General features: G+C 43.6%; 2 protein-coding genes across 2 annotated transcripts in view; one reads left to right on the top strand and one right to left on the bottom strand.

The window, feature by feature from the left end:
• Positions 1 to 8830, top strand: part of irak4 (interleukin-1 receptor-associated kinase 4) — a 9660-nt gene extending 830 nt beyond the window's left edge. Inside the window, exons 2-11 of the mRNA XM_083663067.1 lie at positions 452 to 597; positions 1654 to 1815; positions 2430 to 2590; positions 2683 to 2747; positions 3694 to 3808; positions 3902 to 4011; positions 4189 to 4375; positions 6285 to 6350; positions 7431 to 7595; positions 8552 to 8830. Coding sequence (XP_083519193.1) covers positions 452 to 597; positions 1654 to 1815; positions 2430 to 2590; positions 2683 to 2747; positions 3694 to 3808; positions 3902 to 4011; positions 4189 to 4375; positions 6285 to 6350; positions 7431 to 7595; positions 8552 to 8623 — 1249 coding nt within the window. The 3' untranslated portion in view covers positions 8624 to 8830. The remainder of the gene's footprint in view (positions 1 to 451; positions 598 to 1653; positions 1816 to 2429; positions 2591 to 2682; positions 2748 to 3693; positions 3809 to 3901; positions 4012 to 4188; positions 4376 to 6284; positions 6351 to 7430; positions 7596 to 8551) is intronic.
• Positions 8831 to 9092: 262 nt separating this feature from the next.
• Positions 9093 to 20755, bottom strand: twf1a (twinfilin actin-binding protein 1a). Its single transcript, XM_083662911.1, has 8 exons — positions 20676 to 20755; positions 20319 to 20497; positions 17139 to 17234; positions 16433 to 16537; positions 12626 to 12751; positions 11899 to 12049; positions 11293 to 11414; positions 9093 to 10348 (listed from the first exon to the last, which is right to left on the bottom strand). Exons 2-8 carry the CDS (start codon positions 20484 to 20486, stop codon positions 10184 to 10186), a joined length of 933 nt encoding a protein of 310 aa, XP_083519037.1. The 5' UTR covers positions 20487 to 20497; positions 20676 to 20755; the 3' UTR covers positions 9093 to 10183.
• Positions 20756 to 22561: the final 1806 nt, after the last annotated feature.

Genomic DNA, 22561 nt, shown 5'->3' on the forward strand with positions numbered 1-22561 from the left:
AAATGAATAACTCATTAACTCAAATCAACTCTCAATAACTGTCAAACTAGATGAATGATGAATAGTTTGACAGTTATTGAGAGTTGATTTGAGTTAATGAGTTATTCATTTGAGTTAGTGTGGACCAGTGATGTCACTGGTCCACACTTTAACACTCAAACTGTCAAATTAAATTTGAAAACCGTTTACAGTTTTCTGATATACTACTGATGTTCTAATGATACAAAGCTGGTTGAAAATGGGCGGAGTGTTCCTTTAACTTAACAACAATATTGCCAAAGCATCAAGAAACAAACAGTGCAACAAGATACCGTAATTAATAAATTACACATACAATAATCAGTTCTAAATTCCAAATAATCTCTCTCTCTCTCTTTCTCTCTCTCTCTCTCTCTCTCTCTCTCTCTCTCTCTCCCTCTCTCTCTCTCTCTCTCTCCTTCCTGGTCCACAGGAGGTTTGAAGGCCTTGGTGCAGAGGGGCGAAGTCCCACAGTTGAATTGTTGAATGACTGGGGAACAACAAACTGTACTGTGGGTGAACTGGTAGACATTTTGAAGAGCCACAAGTTACTGGCCCCCGCTAGTATACTGTTACCTGGTATGTTTTCAAACTCACATTCAAAGTACTAGCAATCTCACGCGCTTGATTCCTAGGGTGGAGGAGGTGGAGATGATGCGCCATGGCTCCAGTTATGGAAATCCCCCCCAATGGACTCCGCAGGCTCCCAAAATTAATTTGTGATAGAGAGACAGACAGACACCGCCCACCCACCTAGGCGCCATCGTGCAACTGTGCACAGGCATCGGCTCATACTACATCTCAGTACCACGGAGACCCAGGTTCAATTCCTGGCAGCGGCACTTTCGGCTTTCGGCTCAGACGTTCCTAACTTCCTACAGACACTTCATCAACAGAAAATCCAATTAAATAGAATTCACTGTAGCTACTTACATTAATCTCAGGGATTAACATTGCCACTTTAAGGATTCAGACCATGCTTTTTACAGGGTGGCCACTAGGGGCCGAAGGTGTCTATAGAGACACTGCGTAACACGTCATCATTCAGAAGCCATGCCCAAGACGGGGGAAAACAGAAATCCCCCCTCCAATCCTGGCGTTCTCCTATGTCACGTGCATGGTTGCGTGTTGCACAAAAATATCGTATATACGGAAGTTGAACACTCCAACTTACTTCCTTGACAGCTAGATCCACATTTTTCTTCTCGCCAATTCTCAATGGCTTCCTTGTTTTGCTCAGGAGTACAAAAAAACTTTAACTGGCGATTTTTTACATTTGTTGTCTACGCAGCCCACCACACAACAGCTTTTAGCTATGTTTAATTCAAGGAAAATGACGCTGGTGTGTGGAAATGAACGGAGCTTTTCCCCCGTGATGGGCGTGGCTTATTTCATGCAGTGTCTCTATAAGAGTGTCTGTCTGTATGTCCCCAAGAACGAAAGAAAGTGGCCAAGGTCACGAAAGAAAGGGGCCAGGTCACCGATATGGTCACACCGATGACACTGAGCAATTGTGATGTCATTGGTGATGATGCCGTCCGATGAGTGATGTCATCGGTGTGTGTCGGACGTTATTAGACTCCGTGTGTCTTGTTATGTAATGATGCCTCTTCGTTTATTTATTTTTTAATGCAGATAGTGTGATAGAGCCAGTCCCAGCGGGGCCACAGCAGGCCTCTCCAGCGATAGAAAGAAGAAACAGTCCCCCTCCAACCAGGCTGCTGGCAGAGACAGAAGGACAGACTCCACCAGTCCCCTCTGCTCCTGCACCAGAGGACAGTCAACCAGGAGACACAGGTGGTTACAGTGGGGGGGTAAACCTGCACAGCTTAGCCACCTTTTTATGTGGGAAATGGGGTTTTAATACCCACATTTCTAAGCTGATCGTAATTATATATATATACAAAAAATGACACATCCTCTGTTCTAAGAGTCTATATTTTAAGCGAGAAGTATCAGGGTAATATATAGGTGGCACGAAAATAGCATGTGAAGAGTGAGACTTAATTACAGAATCAGAATGACCAAGTATGCACACACACAAGGGATTTGACTCTGGTTTGCATTGCTCTCACACAGAGAAAAAGGCGTGCACAAGTTAAAACAAACAAGGCCCAGATAGATTCAAACATTACCCTTCAAACTGTACAATTTTATTAGCAATTCAATTAGCATTATATTGCTAAGAGGTTGGCCTGAGGGGCTAGTATGAATGTGGCTTTCTATGCAATTAGTGCTTGAATGCACGAAGGGCAGTTCAAAACTATAATCACAGAAAATCTTGGTCCATGCTGTGACTTTTGAAACTTGTCGCGAGTTGCCTAGTTGACCAGTAGGTGGCGGCATTGGGACTGTGGGCGGCCATAATCCTGTGTGACATTGTTTTTGCATGTGTCCATGATTGTTATCAGGTTTGACCAGTTTCTTGTACGATGAGCTGATGAAGATCACAGGGAACTTTGACGATCGTCCGGTGTCAGGGGGCGGGAGCCGGCTGGGAGAGGGAGGTTTTGGGACCGTTTTCAAAGGTCTCATCAACAACAGACCTGTCGCGGTGAAAAAGCTCAATCCGGTGAGTGGCAGTATAACATTCGACCTCCTCGTTGTCGACAAAATAGATCAATCTCATATGTTGTAATCATTCACGATATATTCCTTTTTTAGATGGAGGACGGCTCGCTGGACGAGCTGCACGTTCAGTTCAACCAAGAGATCCAGACTTTGACGGCGTACGTGGTCTTCTTCTCACTCTGCCTCCTCTCCTGCATGTTGTCCTCTGTGCCCTCCATATCCTTGCTATTCAGCAGGCTATTGAGTGACTCACAGCCATTACACTGTTTCATTAGCCCGAGCAGAGGCGCGTGAGCCGCTTCTTAAGAAGCCGTTTAAATCAAAGTAATGGAACTATGGAGAGTTATGGCATTAACAGAGAGTCTGGTAATAGTAGCTCCGTGAGCAGAGCATCACACACGTCCTCTCTGTTTTAGACTGAATGGATTATTTGCCCTCAAGCACTTTAGCTATCGCAATGCATTGCCTTTTCAATGGCGGTTATCTGACGCAGACTTTGGTCAAATCGTAATTATGTTCATACTTCTCAACGGGTTGGTTTTAGCTTATCTCTGTTTGAGGTTAGGTCTCGTTTGTCACATAGACAATGCGACGCGTGGCAAATATGACACTTAAGTGAAGGATTTCTGAGTGGTTTTGTGTCTGCCCTGGTATCTGTCACCTTTTTCCACTATCCATGAGTTTGCATCCCTGATGTATAATCAATTAATTTCATTCATTTCAAAATGAATTAATTCAGTTAATTTATTACAACCAGTTATTTTCCTACCATGTGATTAGCAGACTACTGTGAAGATGGAAGTCAAACTCGTCAAACTACTACTACTAGCGGACCCCCGTGGGAGTTGGACCCACCCAGTCTGCACCCCCCAATTAATTTACAATTACCTAATTAAAAGAATCCGCTCCGTCAGGTCACCCGCACGGGTGCTCTTTACACTTCCTGAAAGTTCCAGCCTGATCGCACGTAGACTGGCATTGTATTGTCTATGTGTGGTATGTGGTAAACCCCACCCACCTGGTGCACCAAGTAGGGCAAATCTAATGCATTATCTGCATGCTAATTGACACAGGTGTGATTTGATAAGACTGTTTGCTCCACAGGTTGAAACATGTGAACTTGGTGGACATGGTCGGCTTTTCTGGTGATGGACAATACCCGTGTTTGGTTTACGCCTACATGGCCAATGGTTCTTTGCTAGACCGACTGGCTTGCTCTGTAAGCACTCTCTACACTACACGCGATATCTTCTGGCACATGTGTTCTACTGTACGTACGTATATTTCAAGTGTGTGTTTTTTGTGCTTGTAGGAAGAAAGCCCTCCGCTGTCCTGGCAACAGAGGTGTTTGATAGCTGTGGGGACAGCCAGAGGCTTGGAGTATCTTCACAACAACCACCATATCCACAGGGATGTTAAAAGGTACGTTAAGTATGCCGGGATTGTGTTTGTTTCCTTGGTAACGATTCCTTGTAAATGATCTGGTCATGAATTATGATCATAATTCTGATTTAGATATGTGAATCAGATCACGCGTGATGTTTCAATGATCGCCGTTCATACTAATAATCACGGTCAAATATGTTTTTTTTCTTCCAGTGCAAATATCCTGTTGGATGAAAAGTTTGTGGCAAAGATCTCGGACTTCGGGCTGACGAGGGCGTCGGCCAGGCGGTCGTCCACCACCATGATGACGGAGAGGATCGTGGGGACTCGTGCGTACATGGCACCTGAGGCGCTGAGAGGCGAGATCACACCCAGATCTGACATCTTCAGCTTCGGAGTGGTAGGCTTGTCTGTGATGGAGTGGTAGGCTGTCTGTGATGGAGTGGTAGGCTGTCTGTGATGGAGTGGTAGGCTGTCTGTGACGGAGTGGTAGGCTGTCTGTGACTGAGTGGTAGGCTGTCAGTGATGGAGTGGTAGGCTGTCAGTGACTGAGTGGTAGGCTGTCAGTGATGGAGTGGTAGGCTTGTCTGTGATGGAGTGGTAGGCTGTCTGTGACGGAGTGGTAGGCTTGTCTGTGACGGAGTGGTAGGCTGTCTGTGACTGAGTGGTAGGCTGTCTGTGACTGAGTGGTAGGCTGTCTGTGATGGAGTGGTAGGCTGTCTGTGACTGAGTGGTAGGCTGTCTGTGATGGAGTGGTAGGCTGTCTGTGACGGAGTGGTAGGCTGTCTGTGATGGAGTGGTAGGCTGTCTGTGATGGAGTGGTAGGCTGTCTGTGACTGAGTGGTAGGCTGTCTGTGACGGAGTGGTAGGCTGTCTGTGACTGAGTGGTAGGCTGTCTGTGATGGAGTGGTAGGCTGTCAGTGACTGAGTGGTAGGTTGTCTGTGACGTAGTGGTAGGCTGTCTGTGACTGAGTGGTAGGCTGTCTGTGACGGAGTGGTAGGCTGTCTGTGACTGAGTGGTAGGCTGTCTGCCGCCATAGACAGAGATGGTGATAAAATGGCCTATTTCAGCGATGGAAAAACTGCAGCTGTAATGTAAAACATAGAACACAACTCAGCAATTTACTTATGCGAGGCTCTTCTGAAACTATACTGAAATGTACACTTTTTAGTTTGAGTCGTTTCATTATTTCCCGTTGAAATATCAGAATTCAAGCCCAGGTTTGACCTCCGGCTTTGGTCGGGCATCCATACAGGCACAATTGGCCGTGTCTGCGGGTGGGAAGCGGGATTAAAGTTATGTGTTCTGTGTTGCTGCGCCAGCACCCCTCCTCTGGTCAGTCTGTTTGGGGGGAGGGGATCTGGGGGGGAATAGCATAATCCTCCCACGCGCTACGTCCTGCCGGTGAAACTCCTCGCTGTCAGGTGGCGGCGACCTGCACATGCATCGGAGGAAGCACGTGCTAGTCTACAGCTCTCCCCAGATTGGTAGAGGGGGTGGAGCAAGGGGGGAATTCAAGTCCAATTGGGGAGAAAACAGGGGAGGGGGATCAGAATTAGAATTACCTATCAGTTTGTTTTTACTGTAAAAAATATGAGTACAGTATTAGTATCCACTAGGGGTGGGGGTGGGGGGGGTCGATACACCATAGTATTGCGATATTTTGCCTGACGATATTGTATCGATATTTGGACGCCAAGTATCGATATAAAAAAAAAGAAAAATTGCAGGCCATGCCATGCCAGGCCACCGGGCATCTGCCCGAAGCGCCCGATGTTGCAGTCCGCGTCTGCAGTGGCGTATTTGAGTCCAGAGAAGCTTAATAATGTAGCCTACATGTGGGGCCAAAACAAAACAAAAAACACTGCATGTTTTACTTCCGGTGAGGTCAAGGAAAAGGTAGGAAAAGGAGTTAGACAATATATCGAAACATCGCAATATTCAATATATCGCAATATTCAATATATCGCAATATTCAATATATCGCAATATCAACGATATCGCAATATCGCAATACTATCGTATCGTGCCTCAAGTATCGTTTTAGTATCGTATCGTGGGCATCTGGTGATTCCCAGCCCTAGTATCCACTAACTAAAGATGTCGGCGCTGTATGACATCAATCGAATGTTATGAAATTAGATCAGCGCCCTATATGAAACTGGCTGAGCCCACATATAGTACAGTCCAGCTTGTATGTCTTATTGCTGTATCATGTCAGGTGTGGGAACACTACAGTGTCTGTGAAGCTGGCTGCAGGAATAAAGGTGTTGTGTGATTAAACCCATCTCTCTGTCATCTACAACAGGTGTTGTTAGAGATCTTGTCTGGACTACCGCCAGCCGATGAAAAGCGGCATGAGGCACAGTTCCTGGTAAGCAGCACAATAGGGGCTTTCACTTTCTATCGCGCCACAGTTGACCATCCAAGTGTATGAATTAAAGACGCCGCATTTCATTGGAGGGTTATTATTAGTAATATCAGTCGTTGCGACCTGTATCCAGATACGTTATCTGGATAATGGTTGCATTTAAAAAACAGGTGTAAATGGGGTGTAAGAGATCTGAACACAATGTGAGCCAGACTACCTCCAGATGTGGTCAGGTAGTTCTGATCACATCCTGGTCAAGATGCATTTACACCTTGCAAGTTGCATGAGCATGCGTTTTTCCGTATCCAGATAACTTATCCGGATACAGGTCACGTTTAAAAACCAGGTGTGGGGGGGTACGGTGGTGCAGTGGTAAGCGCTGTCGCCTCACAGCTCGAAGGTCCTGGGTTCGATTCCCACATGGGACGCTGTGAGCGCTGAAGGAATGCGTGCCCGTCCGCATGTCCTCGAGTGCCCGCCGCCCGGGTGGGGTCGTCAAAAGGGCCTTTCTGTGTGGAGTTTGCATGTTCTCCCCGTGCCTCCCGGGGGTTTCCTTCATATAGGAACCCCCTTCACCAAAACATGCAATATCCTGGTTGCTAATGTGGTTCCTCCTCTGGTCGTTAAGGGCGCTTGTTCAGAGGGAGGGGAACCGGTTGGAATAGTGTGAACCTCCCACATCCTATGTCCTACCGGTGAAGCTTCCTCTGTCAGGTGAAAAGAAGCGGCTGGCTAACTAACTGCCCATGTCTCGGAGGAAGCATGGAGCCAGTTTCGGCTCTCCCCAGATCGGCAGAGGGTGGAGTAGCAACCAGGATAAATAAATTAAATTAGCACTAATGGGGGATAAAAATGGGATAAAAAATTGGGGAAAAATATATATTTAAAAAATAAAAATAAATAAAAATAAAAATAAAAACCAGGTGTAAATGGGGTGTGTGATGCACATTTGGTTGTAAGGTCACTTTGGACAAAAGTGACATAAATGTAATGTATTTCATCTTGCCCTCCATAGTGGCTTAAAATGTCGTCCTGTTTAACATTGCCTTCAGCTGTCTGTGGTGTGATATGCCTCTCTTCCAGATGGAGATGAGGTACGATATAAATGATAAGGAGGAGGAGCTGACTCTGGAGGACTTCCTGGACAAGAAGATGAGACACTGGGAGCTGAACCAGGTGGAGAGGATCTACTCCTTAGCCTGCGGCTGTCTCGAGGACAGGAAGGTCAAACGGCCGCTCGTCAAACAGGTACGGTCAGGAAATCCTCCGTAGAAAATAAGGATATAGATTGTGTTGACTAAATGTTTATGTTGAGGGAGAAATGTAAATTTTTTAGTCTTAACATGGTAGTGTATTGATTAGGAAGAATGTCCTGGAGGTCCCCAGTTCAAGCCCCTACTTCAGTTACCTTGAGCAAGACACTGAATCCCTCGAAACCCTTTGAATTTCAACCAGGAAATGGCACTTTGGTCAAAATGAGAAACTCTTCTGGAGCGTTAGTCTATGTTGACCTCTCTGTAAGCAAAAAGAAAATTCAATGCGAGGACCAGTCAACTATCATATTATTGCTATATTACCTCCTCCAATGAGGTCATGTTTTCGCCTGCGTCTGTGTGTCCGTCTGTTAGAAGGGGATCTCAAAAGGTTGGTCACGGATTTGCACAAAACTTTGTATGAAGTTTGGCTATGAGCCGAGGAAGAGAGGGCATGGGCGTGGCCCATCACCAAAAGGTGCATATTTGATCTTGCGGGGGTTTTGTCGGCCGTGGCGGTCGTCCGTGCTCTACTGAGCACATTTTCCAGCTGAAAACACAAGTCGCTGACTGGGTTCAACGGCCTGGGACAGAGGCCCGCATGCACATTCCACAGGACCAAAATGACAAAGGAAATGCCGACGTAAGGATTTGACCCTTCAGTTCAACTGCTGGGCCAGCAGGCACCGTGAGAGGAGAGAATAGTCAACACCCAACAGCTTTGATGTGGAGCGAACAGTGGAGAATTTGAGACAAACACCCCGCGAGAGCAATGAAGTTGCCTTCTGAATGAAACGCAGGATTTGCCATAGTTTTGATCACACACACTATATTTCCCTGTCATCCGAGTGACATTCTCATTCTCTGTATGAGAGAGATGAGATGAAAAGGCTCGTGTGTTGTTGTTGTTGTTCTGTCAATTTCAGTTACAATTGCAATCTGCCTTCACAGGTCCTGTCAGAGCTTGAAGAAGTTGTCAGAAGCATTTCCGCAGACTCTCAGCCACAGGAGACTGAAGCATAGCGTGTGTGGAGAAGACACGCAGGCTGTCTGCGCCTGTCCTGAACACAGTGCTGCTTGCACAACTCAACTGACAAGTGTTGTCATACATTCCTTTACATGTAGCTTTTGATGAAACAGATTTAACTGAGCAATGCAGAAAGACGAGAGCCTGGTGAACTCACATTCTGTTTCGTTCAGGATGGTTTTAACCAGGCTAAAAATACTGTATATGGCACCATCTTTATTTTTCTAATAATAAACTATGTATTTATAATTAGTGTGGTTGTCTTTACATTATATACTACATATAGTAAGAAGCCTGTAACTCCCGTTTTTACAATCAAGCACTTTTTTTTAATACAAAAATACTATGTTGAATACTATGCATTGCTAAAGTCATATTTTAAAGGGGTTAAATAAATTGCACAAATTGTGCGAAAACAAGTATTTATGTCGACAGTGAAAGGAAACAAGAGGCTAGATGCATGATTTAAATATTTTATTTTTCTTCTTTAAAAAGAAAGATTTATAAGAAAACAATTAAGACCAAACATGATTTGTTTTTTTCATTAAATGTCATGGCTGTAAAAGGGATTTCCCTTCAAACACGAGGTGAGCGAAGTAGTTTGCCTAATATCCATCAGTAGACAAGTGAATGTGGCATACGTTTTGATGGAAGGTACTAAACGTTCCCGTTCCTATCGAGTTGCTGGGACTTCCACGTGGTTTGGCAGCCAGCACAGTCAAGGTAGCTTCCTCTTTGTGGAATCCGAGATGTACTGACGTAATATTTCTGGAAGTTCTTTCCACTATGACACTTTTTCCACTGACACTGACGATCACCTGAACAGACAAGACCTCTCTTTCCTTTCTCTTTTCAATCACAGACCATCACACGGCTACAGTATGTACATATACAGCACTTGCATAGAAAAATAAGTTTCTCAGCAGATGTATTTTTTTTCTTCCCATGTAAACCACAGTTATATCAAAAAAGAAGTCGATTTTATCTTCCAATATAAAATGCACTGTTAAAATTAATGAATGACAACAAGTGGGATAATTCTCTTTTCTGCTTTGGAGCGCCTCGGTCGTGCACACAAAGACGAATGCCTCGAGACGTTTGAGACACATGATGAAAACACACAAATCGACACGGACGTAAGGAATGCAAGTTAAAAATTCAAGCGTGTGGATTCATAACGGGGGATTTTTATCACATTGGCACAAATTCACATTAGTCGCAATAACATTTTTTCTTTCTTGTAGTCGGCAACGACGATGTAAAAACCCCGTATTTGAATCATCCTAAAATGCCTTGTGAATGCAGTTACATACATAATCATACACCTTCCATTTGGCAAGCTACAAATGGAAATGTTTGAAGTGCGCGTCGTTGCTCAGTTGTCCTCGGTGTGTGTGTGCATAGTTCGGTGGGTGAACTCTGGGTGGGAATTTGAGGTTGTTGTCTTGAATTCATTTAAACAAAAGCTTGTGTCAAATATGATTTCCTCATCACTTGGAATGTTCCATTGTGGAACGCATGTTGGAGGTTGGGGAGGGGGTGGGGGTGAGGTCTGTTTAGTCCTCTTCGCCCTCTGCGGGGGGTCTGGTGATGCGGCGGCCGCCCCTCTTCCCGGCAGGGCCTTTAGGCTTGGCGAAGGCCTGTTTGTGCGCATGCTGCTTGGGATGGACCTCCTCGTACAGGAAGTCGCTGGTCAGCTCCTCCCCGTTTTCGATCTCCAACTGGGAAGAGGAAATGAGCAGGTGATACGGACGGTTGAAGGAACTTCACAACTCGCAACTAGGGATGCACGGTATTGGATTTTTGGCCGGTATCCGATATACAGATGTTTTCCAACTCTTTTGGCCGATGCTGATATCAATATATGCGCCCCCCCCCCCCCCCAATTTCAGAGAACATCGTCTTTGCTGTAGTGGAATTAACATTATTATGCCGCTACTTTTATCATGATGTCCCACTGGCAGATGCGGACATAAATACAAAACAATATTCACTGGGCAAAATCAGAAAACTATTTTAGGTTATTATAACATAGCATATTTTTTTTATTTATGTGATAGAGAATGAAATTTCACAGCCCAAAGGTAAACAGTGAACCACTTGAAGGAACACACAGGCCATCTAAATATTAAGTCTGTCTGTGTCACAACTATATGTAACTAAAATGGAAATGTATATGAATATATTAATAACTAGTGATTGTCCAAATAAAGGCTAATGTGATGTAAATTTTCTCTATCATTATGTAACATCGAGCATTTTGGCATAGTTAAAGTGTCATTTTTTCGGCCTGTCATATCGGCAGAAATGTTCGATTCGAATGTTCGTTCCTTTATTATCAGCCGACACTGCAAGTGTCAAATCATCGTGCATCCCTACTCCCTACTCACAACAACCTTGAAGAATGTGATGATGTCATGCTGATGTCAAATAGCAGTTTCACCTGTGTGCGTCCAGTTGTCAGCTAGAAAGCAGTTAGTGGCTGTCAAAAACTACAGTAGCTTTGTATCATCCCTAAATCACTGTGGGACACGAAATACTGAATTCACAAAGGTGAAACTGAAAACAATCTTACTTGCTAAAACATCAGAGCATTCTTTCAAGACTGTGGTGAAACATATCATGCTTCATACAGTATATGCAGTTTGCCAGTTTCGTCTATTACCTTTTTCTCAATCTCAATTTGGACCTTGTTTTCCACCATGTCGACCAAGGGGTTTTTGCAGCTGGAGTAGAGCATCCTCTCTTTGATGCTACACTTGTACCCAGGCATGGAATAAATGAAGACTGTGATGGAGAGGAAAAGAGCATGATCGGACCGGACACAAAGAACCATTTAGAGCAACATCGAAGATGGAGCTTTCAGGTGTACAGTAGGGGTGTCAAAAATAATCGATTATAAGATGCATCGCGATGCGGACCTGCACGATTCTGCATCGATTCACAAATGTCAAAAATCGATTATTAAAAAAATAAAAATAAAAAAATTATAATCAAATAAAATATAATGGAAGTACATGCAGTTGTTTATTTTAATTATGGATCATAATACAATGCAATTCTAAATGCACTTTTATTTTAAAAGTAGCCACAAAGTGAGAAAAAAAATCATGTATTCGGGAAAAAAAGTGATGCATCGATTTAAGATGCATCGATAATCGTTATCGAATCGAATCGTAGCCCTCTGAATCGTAATCGAATCGAATCGTGAGGCCAGTGAAGATTCACAGCCCTAGTGTACAGGAATATTGTGTTGTATCATCTTATTCACCTGTGGACTCCAGGTAGTCTCCTTCGTGGGAGTGTTTGTAGAGGAAGAAGTGGTAACGGGCGGCGTCTTTGGGGATTCTCTTGGGCAGGTCTTTCAACTCTGTCGGCTCAGTGTTACACAACCTAATCAGCTCCTTTTCAAAGTCTATTTCCTGTTGATGAAGAAAGGAAGCAGGAAGTTATCCTCGAGGTTGATGGAGAAGGGGTGCTCGTGGCTGGAAGGTCACAGCTTTGCATCGCAGGACTGACTAGGAAAATGTGGGTGGGGCCAGTGAATAATAAACAGTCTGCCCTCCCTTTGCTGAGGTGCCTTTGAGCGAGACATCTAACCCACAGCAGTGAGCAGTCGAGCTTCCCTGGATAACGAACATAAACATGCTTTTTTTTGGGGCGTACTTTAATGAATAGCTTTTAGATGACTGAACAATTTGGACTGTTTAAAATGGTACTGAGACAAGGTGCCAACAAGTGCCACAAGGATTCCCTTTGTACTCGAATCTGATCTTGTGACATGAACCCTTTGAATTTCAATGAGGCCAAATTAAACAATGAAACACTTTGGACAAAATGACAAAGTCATTGTGTCCGTCTGTAAACAAACTCCTGACCAAGAAGCCTGTCATTTCTCCAAAGTAGTACGCGACGAAAGGCAGAGAAATGATTTGCTTATTCAAATTATTCGGTTAGCGCCTCAACGATTCGAGCAGCATCGGCTCCTGAGGACTCACAAGTTGTACGTAGTTGACTTTCTTGTCCCTGAAACGTTCGAGTGCTTCGACCGCGTCGCCATGCATGGGGAAGGCCACTCCCTGCAGGGTCTGCTGCTTGGTGTCCACACTGATGTCCGTCTGCACCTGAACACACACACACGAACACACACACGAACACACACACACACACACACACACACACACACACACAAACAAGACACTTGAGTTGCTTTAATCAGCATGAGGTATTGAACATAACCGCGTATGCTAATGAATTCATTCATTTTCATTATTAAAGGAACACTCTGCCCATTTTCAACCAGCTTTGTATCATTAGAACATCAGTAGTATATCAGAAAACTGTAAACTGTTTTGAAGTCTGTCATTTAATTTGACAGTTATTGAGTGTTAAAGTGTGGACCAGTGACATCACTGGTCCACACTAACTCAAATAACTCATTAACTCACATCAACTCTCAATAACTGTCAAACTAGATGAATGATGAATAGTTTGACAGTTATTGAGAGTTGATTTGAGTTATTAATTTGAGTTAGTGTGGACCAGTGATGTCACTGGTCCACACTTTAACACTCAATAACTGTCAAATTAAATGACAGACTTCAAAACAGTTTACAGTTTTCTGATATACTACTGATGTTCTAATGATACAAAGCTGGTTGAAAATGGGCGGAGTGTTCCTTTAAGCAAACATTTGTGTGTCAACAGTAAAACTTGTTTTCACATAACACACATGGGTGGAATTAATATGAACTCTATTTCTGTCTACAAAGACAGAAACATTGAAAACTGAAACACACACACACACACACACACACACACACACACACACACACATACACACATGATGACGACATTGTTTACCATATCATATGTACCGTGCTGGCGGAGAATAAACCAACCACTCTCAACATGTTGTTCCCCGTTTCACTCTTCAATTCAGCTGCGATTATTGAATTCAGTCATGCGAGGGGACAAATCAGTGTTTTGGGCCAGTGGTGATTGTTCTATTCAAAGGACTTCCTCCATCTTAGTGATAATAATACAAAATAAACACGGGGTTTGCTACGAGCAGCTTGAATGCTGCGGCGTGATGATTAGGGCCGGGCAATATAATCGATACGGCAATATATCGCAATATTTTATTTCCCGATACTGTATCGATACTTGGACGCCAAGTATCGCGATATAAAAAAACCTTTTTTTTTTTTTTTTGCAGGCCATGCCATGACACGATATTTCCCATATCGATGCGTTCAGTAACACTCAACACTCAGTAGTTTTGACTCAATTTGTCCACTAACTTATCAGTATAAAGTGATGTATATTATTACACTACCTGGGTGGTACACAGTGTGTTGTATCTTTAGCTCTATTATTTAATTTTTAGTAAATTCTGTAGAATATCGCAATATGTATCGCATCGCAATATATCGTGATACAATCGTATCGTGACCCAAGTATCGTGATACGTATCGTATCGTGAGATCCTCGCCAATACCCAGCTGCCCTAGTGATGATGACAGATGAGGTGCTTGTGTGGGAAAGTGACCAGGAAGGAGCCTCCCACAGAACCACGTGCAGACCTGGAAACGCTGGCGGGATTTACGCTGATTGATTGCATCTATTTATAGAGATTACACTGATGGATTGCGTCTATTTTTAGCATCCGTGTTCGCCACAAAATGAAAACGCCGTTGCACAACATGATTGAGGCCCCTGATGTAGCTCTACCTCCTCGCATACCAAAACGGATTGAGAGGCTTGCATCCCATCTGCTTAGTCAAAGGCAGCGGTCTCCGAAGGCTCGGAAAACGATAAATATTTCAAAGCCTCTTTTCTCCACGCGAGCGGCGCAGATTAAACGGCATATTATCTTCCCTTGAACAGCTGGTCGAGTGGGAGGAACGCAAAACCCTCACTTCCCCATTTTCTCTCTGCTGCTGCGTTTAACTGAGCACATTTTGGACAGGTTCCTCTCTGCTCCTCAAAGCCCTTCCTTATATGGTGATGGAAGACAGTTCCACGTTTATGCGGCAGACCCGGGAGAGCAGCAGTTCGAGCGGTAGGGCCGTTTCTTGAAAAGCAGAAGAGCTCGTTTATAGCTTAGTTTATACACAGGGACACAGACATTCGACATCTCAAAGACTGAAGCTGCGTTCTTTACTTCCTGTCTGGCGGCCGCTGCTCGGGCCCAACCCTTAAAGTCCTTCACATGAGCAAAGTAAACACTGATTGCCTCATTTGCAGCCTGCAGCCTAAAGCAATGGATCAGGTTACAGTATTTCCTGGTCTTAGCAGCATTGCAGTCGAGCGCAGGCAAAACACAACGATCCGAGTGCACGCCCGTACGGAATCAGTGCCAACTACCGAGTCATTACTGCACATTCACTTTTACATTTGGCTCTCCCAGCATGGAAGTACAAGATCTGTACATTCCATAAAGCCCCCCCCCACACTCCAGTGTATTTGATTATTTTAAAGATTCTAATGACAAGTTACAACCCGTTTCACATGGAGGTGACAGACACACGTGCGCTACCCGCATTGAGAATAACTATATAGAAAACGACAATCTCCTCGCGGATGGTCTCATTTGCTGATGTAGGTAAGATGCGAGTCATCAGTATTACATTTAGACGGTTATATAACCAGTTCCTTGTAGCTGTTTTAAACCGGTAGAGACACTGACTGTAAAGGGGCTTTAAGAGCTCTTCTTAGTACATCCTTGCTGCTCAGCTTGAATGGGGGGTTTAAGTATGTAAACCACACAGTGGTAGAGCTAGAGGGTATGAGCTGCACTGGCCCAATACATTCACCCCTGGCAGCATCCTGCTTGTTCTAATGCATCAGCATCTTTGTGGCTTGTTGTTAGTCACTTGTGCTCCTGCTGACCTTGTGCTGCTGGAGAGGGTGCATCGCCGGCCCTCATTCATATCCAGCAGCAGCAGTGTTTCTACAGGACTTCACTGCACATACACTGGAGATAGATAGGAGGAATACGGCTGTGTGAGCTGCTATAAGCTATCCCCCCACCTCTGTCGCCAGGGAGACTTGGGTGGCCTTTTTCAAAACTGAAATAGAGAACAATCCTAACCCACGCCCCCCCCCCCCCAATAAATAAATAAATATAAATAAATATAAACAAATAAATAAAAGAAAAATACTTTCGTAGACGGTTTTAGCTTGACAACATAAATATTCTACATTTCCCCTAGCTCACTTCCTGTTGTGGTTTTTGCTAATACAATAGCAGACAGGAAATAAGCTAGGGTTCAAACTGTTCCACAGCAACACAACTCTGTGAAAACAGTCTATAAATAGGCAGCTCAGTAGACGAAACCTATGTTACTCATGTCTGTGTGGTTGCGTGTGTGTCTGTGCGTGTGTGTGTGTGTGTGTGTGTGTGTGTTTGCATGCGTGTGTGTGTGTGTATGTGTGTGTGTGTGTGTGTGTGTGTGTGTGTGTTTGCATGCGTGTGTGCGTGTGTGTGTGTGTGTGTGTGTGTTTGCATGCGTGTGTGCGTGTGTGTGTGTGTGTGTCTGTGTGTGTCTGTGTGCGTGTGCGTGTGTGTGTTTGCGTGTGTGTGTGTGTGTGTGTGTTTGCGTGTGTGTGTGTGTGCATGTGTGTGTGTGTGTGTGTGCGTGTGTGTGTGTGTGTGTTTGCGTGTGTGTGCGTGTGTCTGTGTGTTTGCGCGCGCGCGTGTGTGTGTGTGTGTGTGTGTGCGTGTGTGTGTGTCTGTGTGTGTCTGTGTGCGTGTGCGTGTGTGTGTGTGTTTGCGTGTGTGTGTGTGTGTGTGTGTGTACCTCACTGAGTTTAATCTTTCTCAGCTCCTCCTCTGCAGCAGTGAGTGGCAGAGGCGCAGCAAGTAATGCCAGATATTTCTTGTAGCCACTGAAACACAATTCATCCTGGGGGATTGAAAAAAAACAAAAAAAAACAGAATCACAACACATAACACTGATGACTGGTGTAGTAATAATAACAGCTCAAATCATATCAGCTGTCATAAACACATTATGCTCAACTTAAAGGAACACTCTGCCCATTTTCATCCAGCTTTGTATCATTAGAACATCAGTAGTATATCAGAAAACTGTAAACGGTTTTGAAGTCTGTCATTTAATTTGACAGTTATTGAGTGTTAAAGTGTGGACCAGTGACATCACTGGTCCACACTAACTCAAATTAATAAATCATTAACTCAAATCAACTCTCAATAACTGTCAAACTATTCATCTAGTTTGAGAGTTATTGAGAGTTGATTTGAGTGAATGAGTTATTAATTTGAGTTAGTGTGGACCAGTGATGTCACTGGTCCACACTTTAACACTCAATAAGTGTCAAATTAAATGACAGACTTCAAAACCGTTTACAGTTTTCTGATATACTACTGATGTTCTAATGATACAAAGCTGGTTGAAAATGGGCGGAGTGTTCCTTTAATTTCTCGAGGATTAATGGAACCTTTGGCAACATTGTATCTGCTGCCATCTGATCCGTCTGACCAACCTTTACGGTGCCGAAGATCTCATCCTTGATGTGTCCACCTCCAAACTCTTTCTTCAGCGTGGCTCTGGTAGCAGCGTATAACATTTTATGTCGCACCTGTTGTTAAGAATATGAATCAAAACAGGGGAGAATCTTGTCAACGCCTTGTGTGATAACTGCGATTTCATCAAAAGTATCCTCTTTTATGAGGACTTATTTTCATGCAGACACGTCACTTGATTTAATGTTCCATCTGACAATAGTGCGTTTACATGCACACCAATAAACTGATAACTGTGAGTAATCGGTTTATGGCAATAATCTGATTTCTGCGTTTACATGCACTTTAATAATCCGACAATAGGAAAAACCCGGGTTTACTGTACATGATTCAGTCAATTAGTCGGATTTCTCTCCAGAAGGCGGCGGTAATTCTACCTTTTACATGCAACTTGTACATGCGCAGATGTATAAACCCACAAGAAACCTGATACGCTGTATATACATGCACTCAAAAGACGGGTTATTGGCCAAAAACCTAGGTATGTTTATCGGTTTATTCATAATCCGATAACGGCCATAAACGGATAAAGCTTATGGGTTTATGCTGTTTACATGACCATTTGAATAATCAGGTAACTCCAGAAATCCGCTAATAAACTGTTTATTGTCTGCATGTAAACGCACTCAGATCAGATAGATCAGACTTTGTCTAAACGAGTACCACTGAAAAACCACACACCACAAGCCCACTTTCAGTGTTTCAGAACATTGATATCTCTGCAGCTTCCAGACACGCCTGAACGCTGAGGTGCTGTGCCTGGACCTGTAAGCAGGAATGTTGAGCTCAGCTCATGTCTGCTAGAAGGAGACTCTGTCATCGATTTGACCGTCCATTAGGCTGAAGGTTAGACTACTGCTAATAGCCTGCGTGGCTCGTTGTTGGCCTGGCACGGGTCACCTTTGCAACATCCCTCCTTCCGCTCTCACAGTACTAGTATATTTCTCTATCAGTGATCCTCACTATTTCTTCGATGAGAGCCGCACTGGCAGGACAAAGTCAATAGGAGAGCCACTTTTACCGCAAGACACCAAAAGCCACCCCAACCAAGCACATCTGCCTACAATTTTTTTGTGTTTTATTGTTTTCCACACACACACACACACACACACACACACACACACACACATATACCAGTTTCCCCTAGAAAATATTTCAGGCCTGGAGGGATTTCGAAACGTACCCCGACCGCAATGGTGGGGGCCGTCGCTGGCGAGTTTTAGCTAACCTGTTCGCATCTATGTTCGCAATGGCATCCCAAGTATCATCATACTATTATGGGATGCAATGCGAACAGTTGTATTATGGGATGTGCGTTTCCCAGGCAACGACACACATTGACACGTTTTGGAACAATACTCCTAAAAGCAAAATGCTTATTGTTTTGAATGATTTGGCACCTTCTATTACTGTCAACACCAGTATTGTTGTATTGTAATAATATGCCATAAAGGTTTATTGAAATTTTGGGGAGAGCAGGGGGGGAGAAAATCTTTAAAAAAAAAATATATCCCCCCCCCCCCCTGCAATTTCTTAGAGCCGCCAACTGAAGCTTCGAGAGCCGCAAGCGTCTCGCGAGCCGCGCAATGAGGAACTAGGCTCTATCTATTTGGCATGCCAATCTTGAATAGCCATGATGACATTATAGTCCCAAGTGGTTCAGCAAGCTTCTGTGGAACTAAATGAATAGAATGGGCCTTAGGTGACATTGTCTGAGATACAGACGTGCCACACCCACACACACACACACACACACACCCACACACACACACACACACACACACACACACACACACACCCACACACAAACAAAGGCTACATTTGCACAACAACAAAAACACACAACACAATGAGATAAGCCCACTTCAAGAAGATAATTTCAGGTTTGTTTGAGATAAGAGATGTAGCCTTTTTGGAAAGCATCTCTGTGGTCTTTCCCCATTTACACTTCAAGAAGTGTGGTAAGAAATAACAATGTTGTTCTGTTCTTATTTCTAGGTGTATCCAGTATATCAGCTTTAAACCAGCATACAATTCATTGTTTTGAAAATGGCTGATGGCTGGACAATACCTCAGTTGATTAATATTTGCTTTTCAATATGAGAGCTCAGATGTTTAGACAATCAAAATAATACTATTTGATGGTCCATTTAGCATATTTCTTTGTGTGACTTATGCCTAGTTCAAACTAGGCGCTCTGAGCCGTCTGTGGAAAATCATGTTGGCTCTGCGATCGCTTGTTAAGTGTGAACTGTCCAAAGACATGAGCAGAGCTCCCTGATGAGTCAGAGAGGTCCCACAGTCAGATGCTGTATCTAGTCTGCTAAATATCTGCTTGTCTCGGGAGAGAGGACCGTAGTGAGACACAGCCAGGGTGATGTCTGCTGTCTGCAGGGTACAAGCATACAGTCAATGATATAAGCACGCAAGGGGTCTGATGGAGGAAGCCATTCTTACAAACTGGTACAAACTGCTGTCCCACAACAACAACAAAAAACAATTTAAAAAGCATTTAAGTAGCTATGCAAATCTTAGATGTTTAATAAGATCATTCTATTATCTATTGAAACAGGAAATAATACTTGAGATAGCAGTAAACTTAATAACTCGGACTTAATAAATCTGACTTTGAACCGATTGTGTAGAACGAATAAAGCCGGTGTGTGGGGCTGCGTTTGCGGACCCGTCGGTGATTCCCCTGCTGAGATAGCTTGTAATGTGTTGATCCCCTGTCGCAGCTCAGTCATATGGTGTGAAGGACAAAAACATGACAGCTACTGTTACTACTGTCATAACTGTGCATTACTATTACTATTTATGCTCACCGTTAAGACAACTATAATAAGTAAGAGTCTTACTTATTATAGTTGTCTAAAGGTGTCATTGTTATTACTGTGCCTCTCTCTCTCTCTCTCAATCCAACCGCTCATGGCAGAGGAGGGTTAGGGTTAGGGCGCCAGTGCATATGAGAATTGTTTAAATTGTTGGGTCTAAAATAAAGAGGCTGGTCTCCTACCTGTGCTATTTGTAAAGCACCTCGGGATAACTCTTGTTATGATTTGGTGCTATTATATAAATATAAAATTGATTGATTGATTGATTGACTCCTTAATCCCAGTCTCTGGGCTTGAGTTTCTTACGGCAGATTGGTCTGGTGACCAGGCCAGGAAGATCCACTCGTAGCCCTGGCTGTTAGTGGAGTCCAGTCGGTACAGAATGTAGCAGGGCAGGTCATCCTCCAGGAGCGGCAGCACGAGGGAATCGTACTCTCTGTCCCACTGCTTTGCTGCTGGCCTGGTGCCGCCCATCGCCAACTGCTCTGGAGAAGTCAACGTGTCCAGGACAAACGTCTCAGCGGTGCATTGTGTAACTTTGACATTGATTTGTTGTTACTCATCTACTCATTCTAAAGGTTAGCAGATTTGCAAGTTGAGCGTTTTGTTGGCAGAAGAGGCGTCACAGTAAACACACTATACTAGGGGTATTGCTTTGCTTACCATCCTCAATCACTATCTTTAAAACTCGGTATTGGTCTCCACCAGTCTTGGCACTAGCAAAGGCATCCCGCACATCGTTACCCGCTGAGAAAAGAGACAGAAAAGGTCAGTCAGTTTGGCTATTGTTTCTTTTTTTTTTATATATATTTTATTTTACTTTTTCAGAACATAAAGAAAACAAAACAAGAACCGGAAAAAAGAAAAGAAAAGAAAAAACATATATACATACATTCAACATTACAATGCTACAAAATGTCAAAATGTGCTTACAAAACAATTAAAAAATATATATATCTATATATATATACTGTGTAAAGGATCCAAAAGAAACTCAAATACCACTTTTAGCCTGATCAAAATAGGTCAAGAACCAAATAACGAAAAATTTCTTTAAGGAATTTGACCTCTGGAACCTAAGTGGCTATTGTTTCTAAACGGACTTGAGTTGACACAGCACAGACTTGGAAACGCGGCCAATTTAGCCCAGGGTGGTGTGTGTACGTTTCAACCTAATAGCTTCGAGGAACACACAAGAACCTGTGAAACATCCGATGTCGACCATTATAGAACATAGAATTATCTTCTCATTCCGCAACATGTATCCAACACAAGCTGCCTTCATAGAGCTGATTCTGATTCAAGTAGACCATTTGAGAAGCTCCTCCTCCTTCACAAGCTACTGAACTCACTGCTACTCATGAGATACTTTTGTTTATTAGTCTCCATAGGAACATTCTCCGTGTGCATTTGGACAGTGAGTGCATGGCCCAGCCACAGTACAGGACCTCTGTGGTCGAGTGTTTTGCTGAAGGAGGACACCGCCGGGCAGGGCGGAGGCTTGTGTGTAGAGTAGACAGACTGTGACTGATGGTTGTGTCCAATAGTTGAAGGTTGGTCTCTCCCAACGGTCCAACCGTATAACTACCTTGTCTCTCTAATTAGAAGTCTCCTTCGAGCCAGATTTAAACTGCAACACCACCACAGTTCTTGTCGTCGCTCTACCAACTGAGCTATCAAAGGGACACTTGTCACATGGTGAGACTATAGGGCCTAAAAAAAAATAAAGTTTGGTTCCGGTTGCCGACCGACCCTGTCAATTTACGTGCGACCCAATTTATTTTATGAGCATGTTGATTTGACGGTGGCGCTATGGCTGGCTCACACTACAGGATTTTAGTGTGAGCTGTTTGCAGATCCAATCTTAAACCTCCCGATCTGCTCACAGCCTCATCGGGGCCGTCCCGATCATATCAAACATGTTTGATATGAAAGCATTCATATTGACTTAAATATTTTGTTCATATAAAAACGTGTGTAGAGCAGTGGTAGAGTACATGTAAACTATGTTATGAAAAAAAGTATCCATCGCTGCTGTAATTTTAAGAAAATAAAAATATATATATATTTCCTATCTATCCCTTGCTGCCACTGGGAAAAAAAATAAAAAAAAATAAAAAAATAAAATAAATAAATTCCCTACCGACCCATCACCGAACTGACAACCAACAGGAAACCAAACTTATTTTTTTTTTAGGCCTAGCCAGCATAAACGACATAGTCAACAGCTTGCACCCTGTCCTGCTTGCTTTAGCTAGCATTGGCTACAAACTGGCAGACCATTGTTATTAACCAAATTATAGGGCAAAACCACGGGGGGAAAGGACATGTCAAGCTAAGAAAGGAAACAAGTCAAAGGTTGTGCTGACAAAATAGGCCACACGCCCTCCCACTGCTGTTCTTGTAAGACAACACAGCCTGTCTGAGCAGTTAGAACTATAGGCTCATACTAGTGATTCATATACCATTAACATCAACATTTTTCCAGGGCAGCAGCAGTTTGTTTAAATGAAGGCGTTGCCCAGTCATTCAGAAGACTCACTACTACA

This window comes from Poromitra crassiceps, assembly GCF_964638095.1.
Source record: "Poromitra crassiceps genome assembly, chromosome: 30".
Classification (NCBI taxonomy): domain Eukaryota; kingdom Metazoa; phylum Chordata; class Actinopteri; order Beryciformes; family Melamphaidae; genus Poromitra; species Poromitra crassiceps.

Coding starts and splice junctions, on each gene's coding strand:
- twf1a (XM_083662911.1), bottom strand. CDS start 20,486: ATGGGCGGCACCAGGCCAGCAGCAAAGCAGTGGGACAGAGAGTACGAT. Junction 16,538..17,138: donor AGATCTTCGGCACCGTAAAG/GTTGGTCAGACG, acceptor TCAATCCCCCAG/GATGAATTGTGTTTCAGTGG. Junction 11,415..11,898: donor AGACTACCTGGAGTCCACAG/GTGAATAAGATG, acceptor TCTCCATCACAG/TCTTCATTTATTCCATGCCT.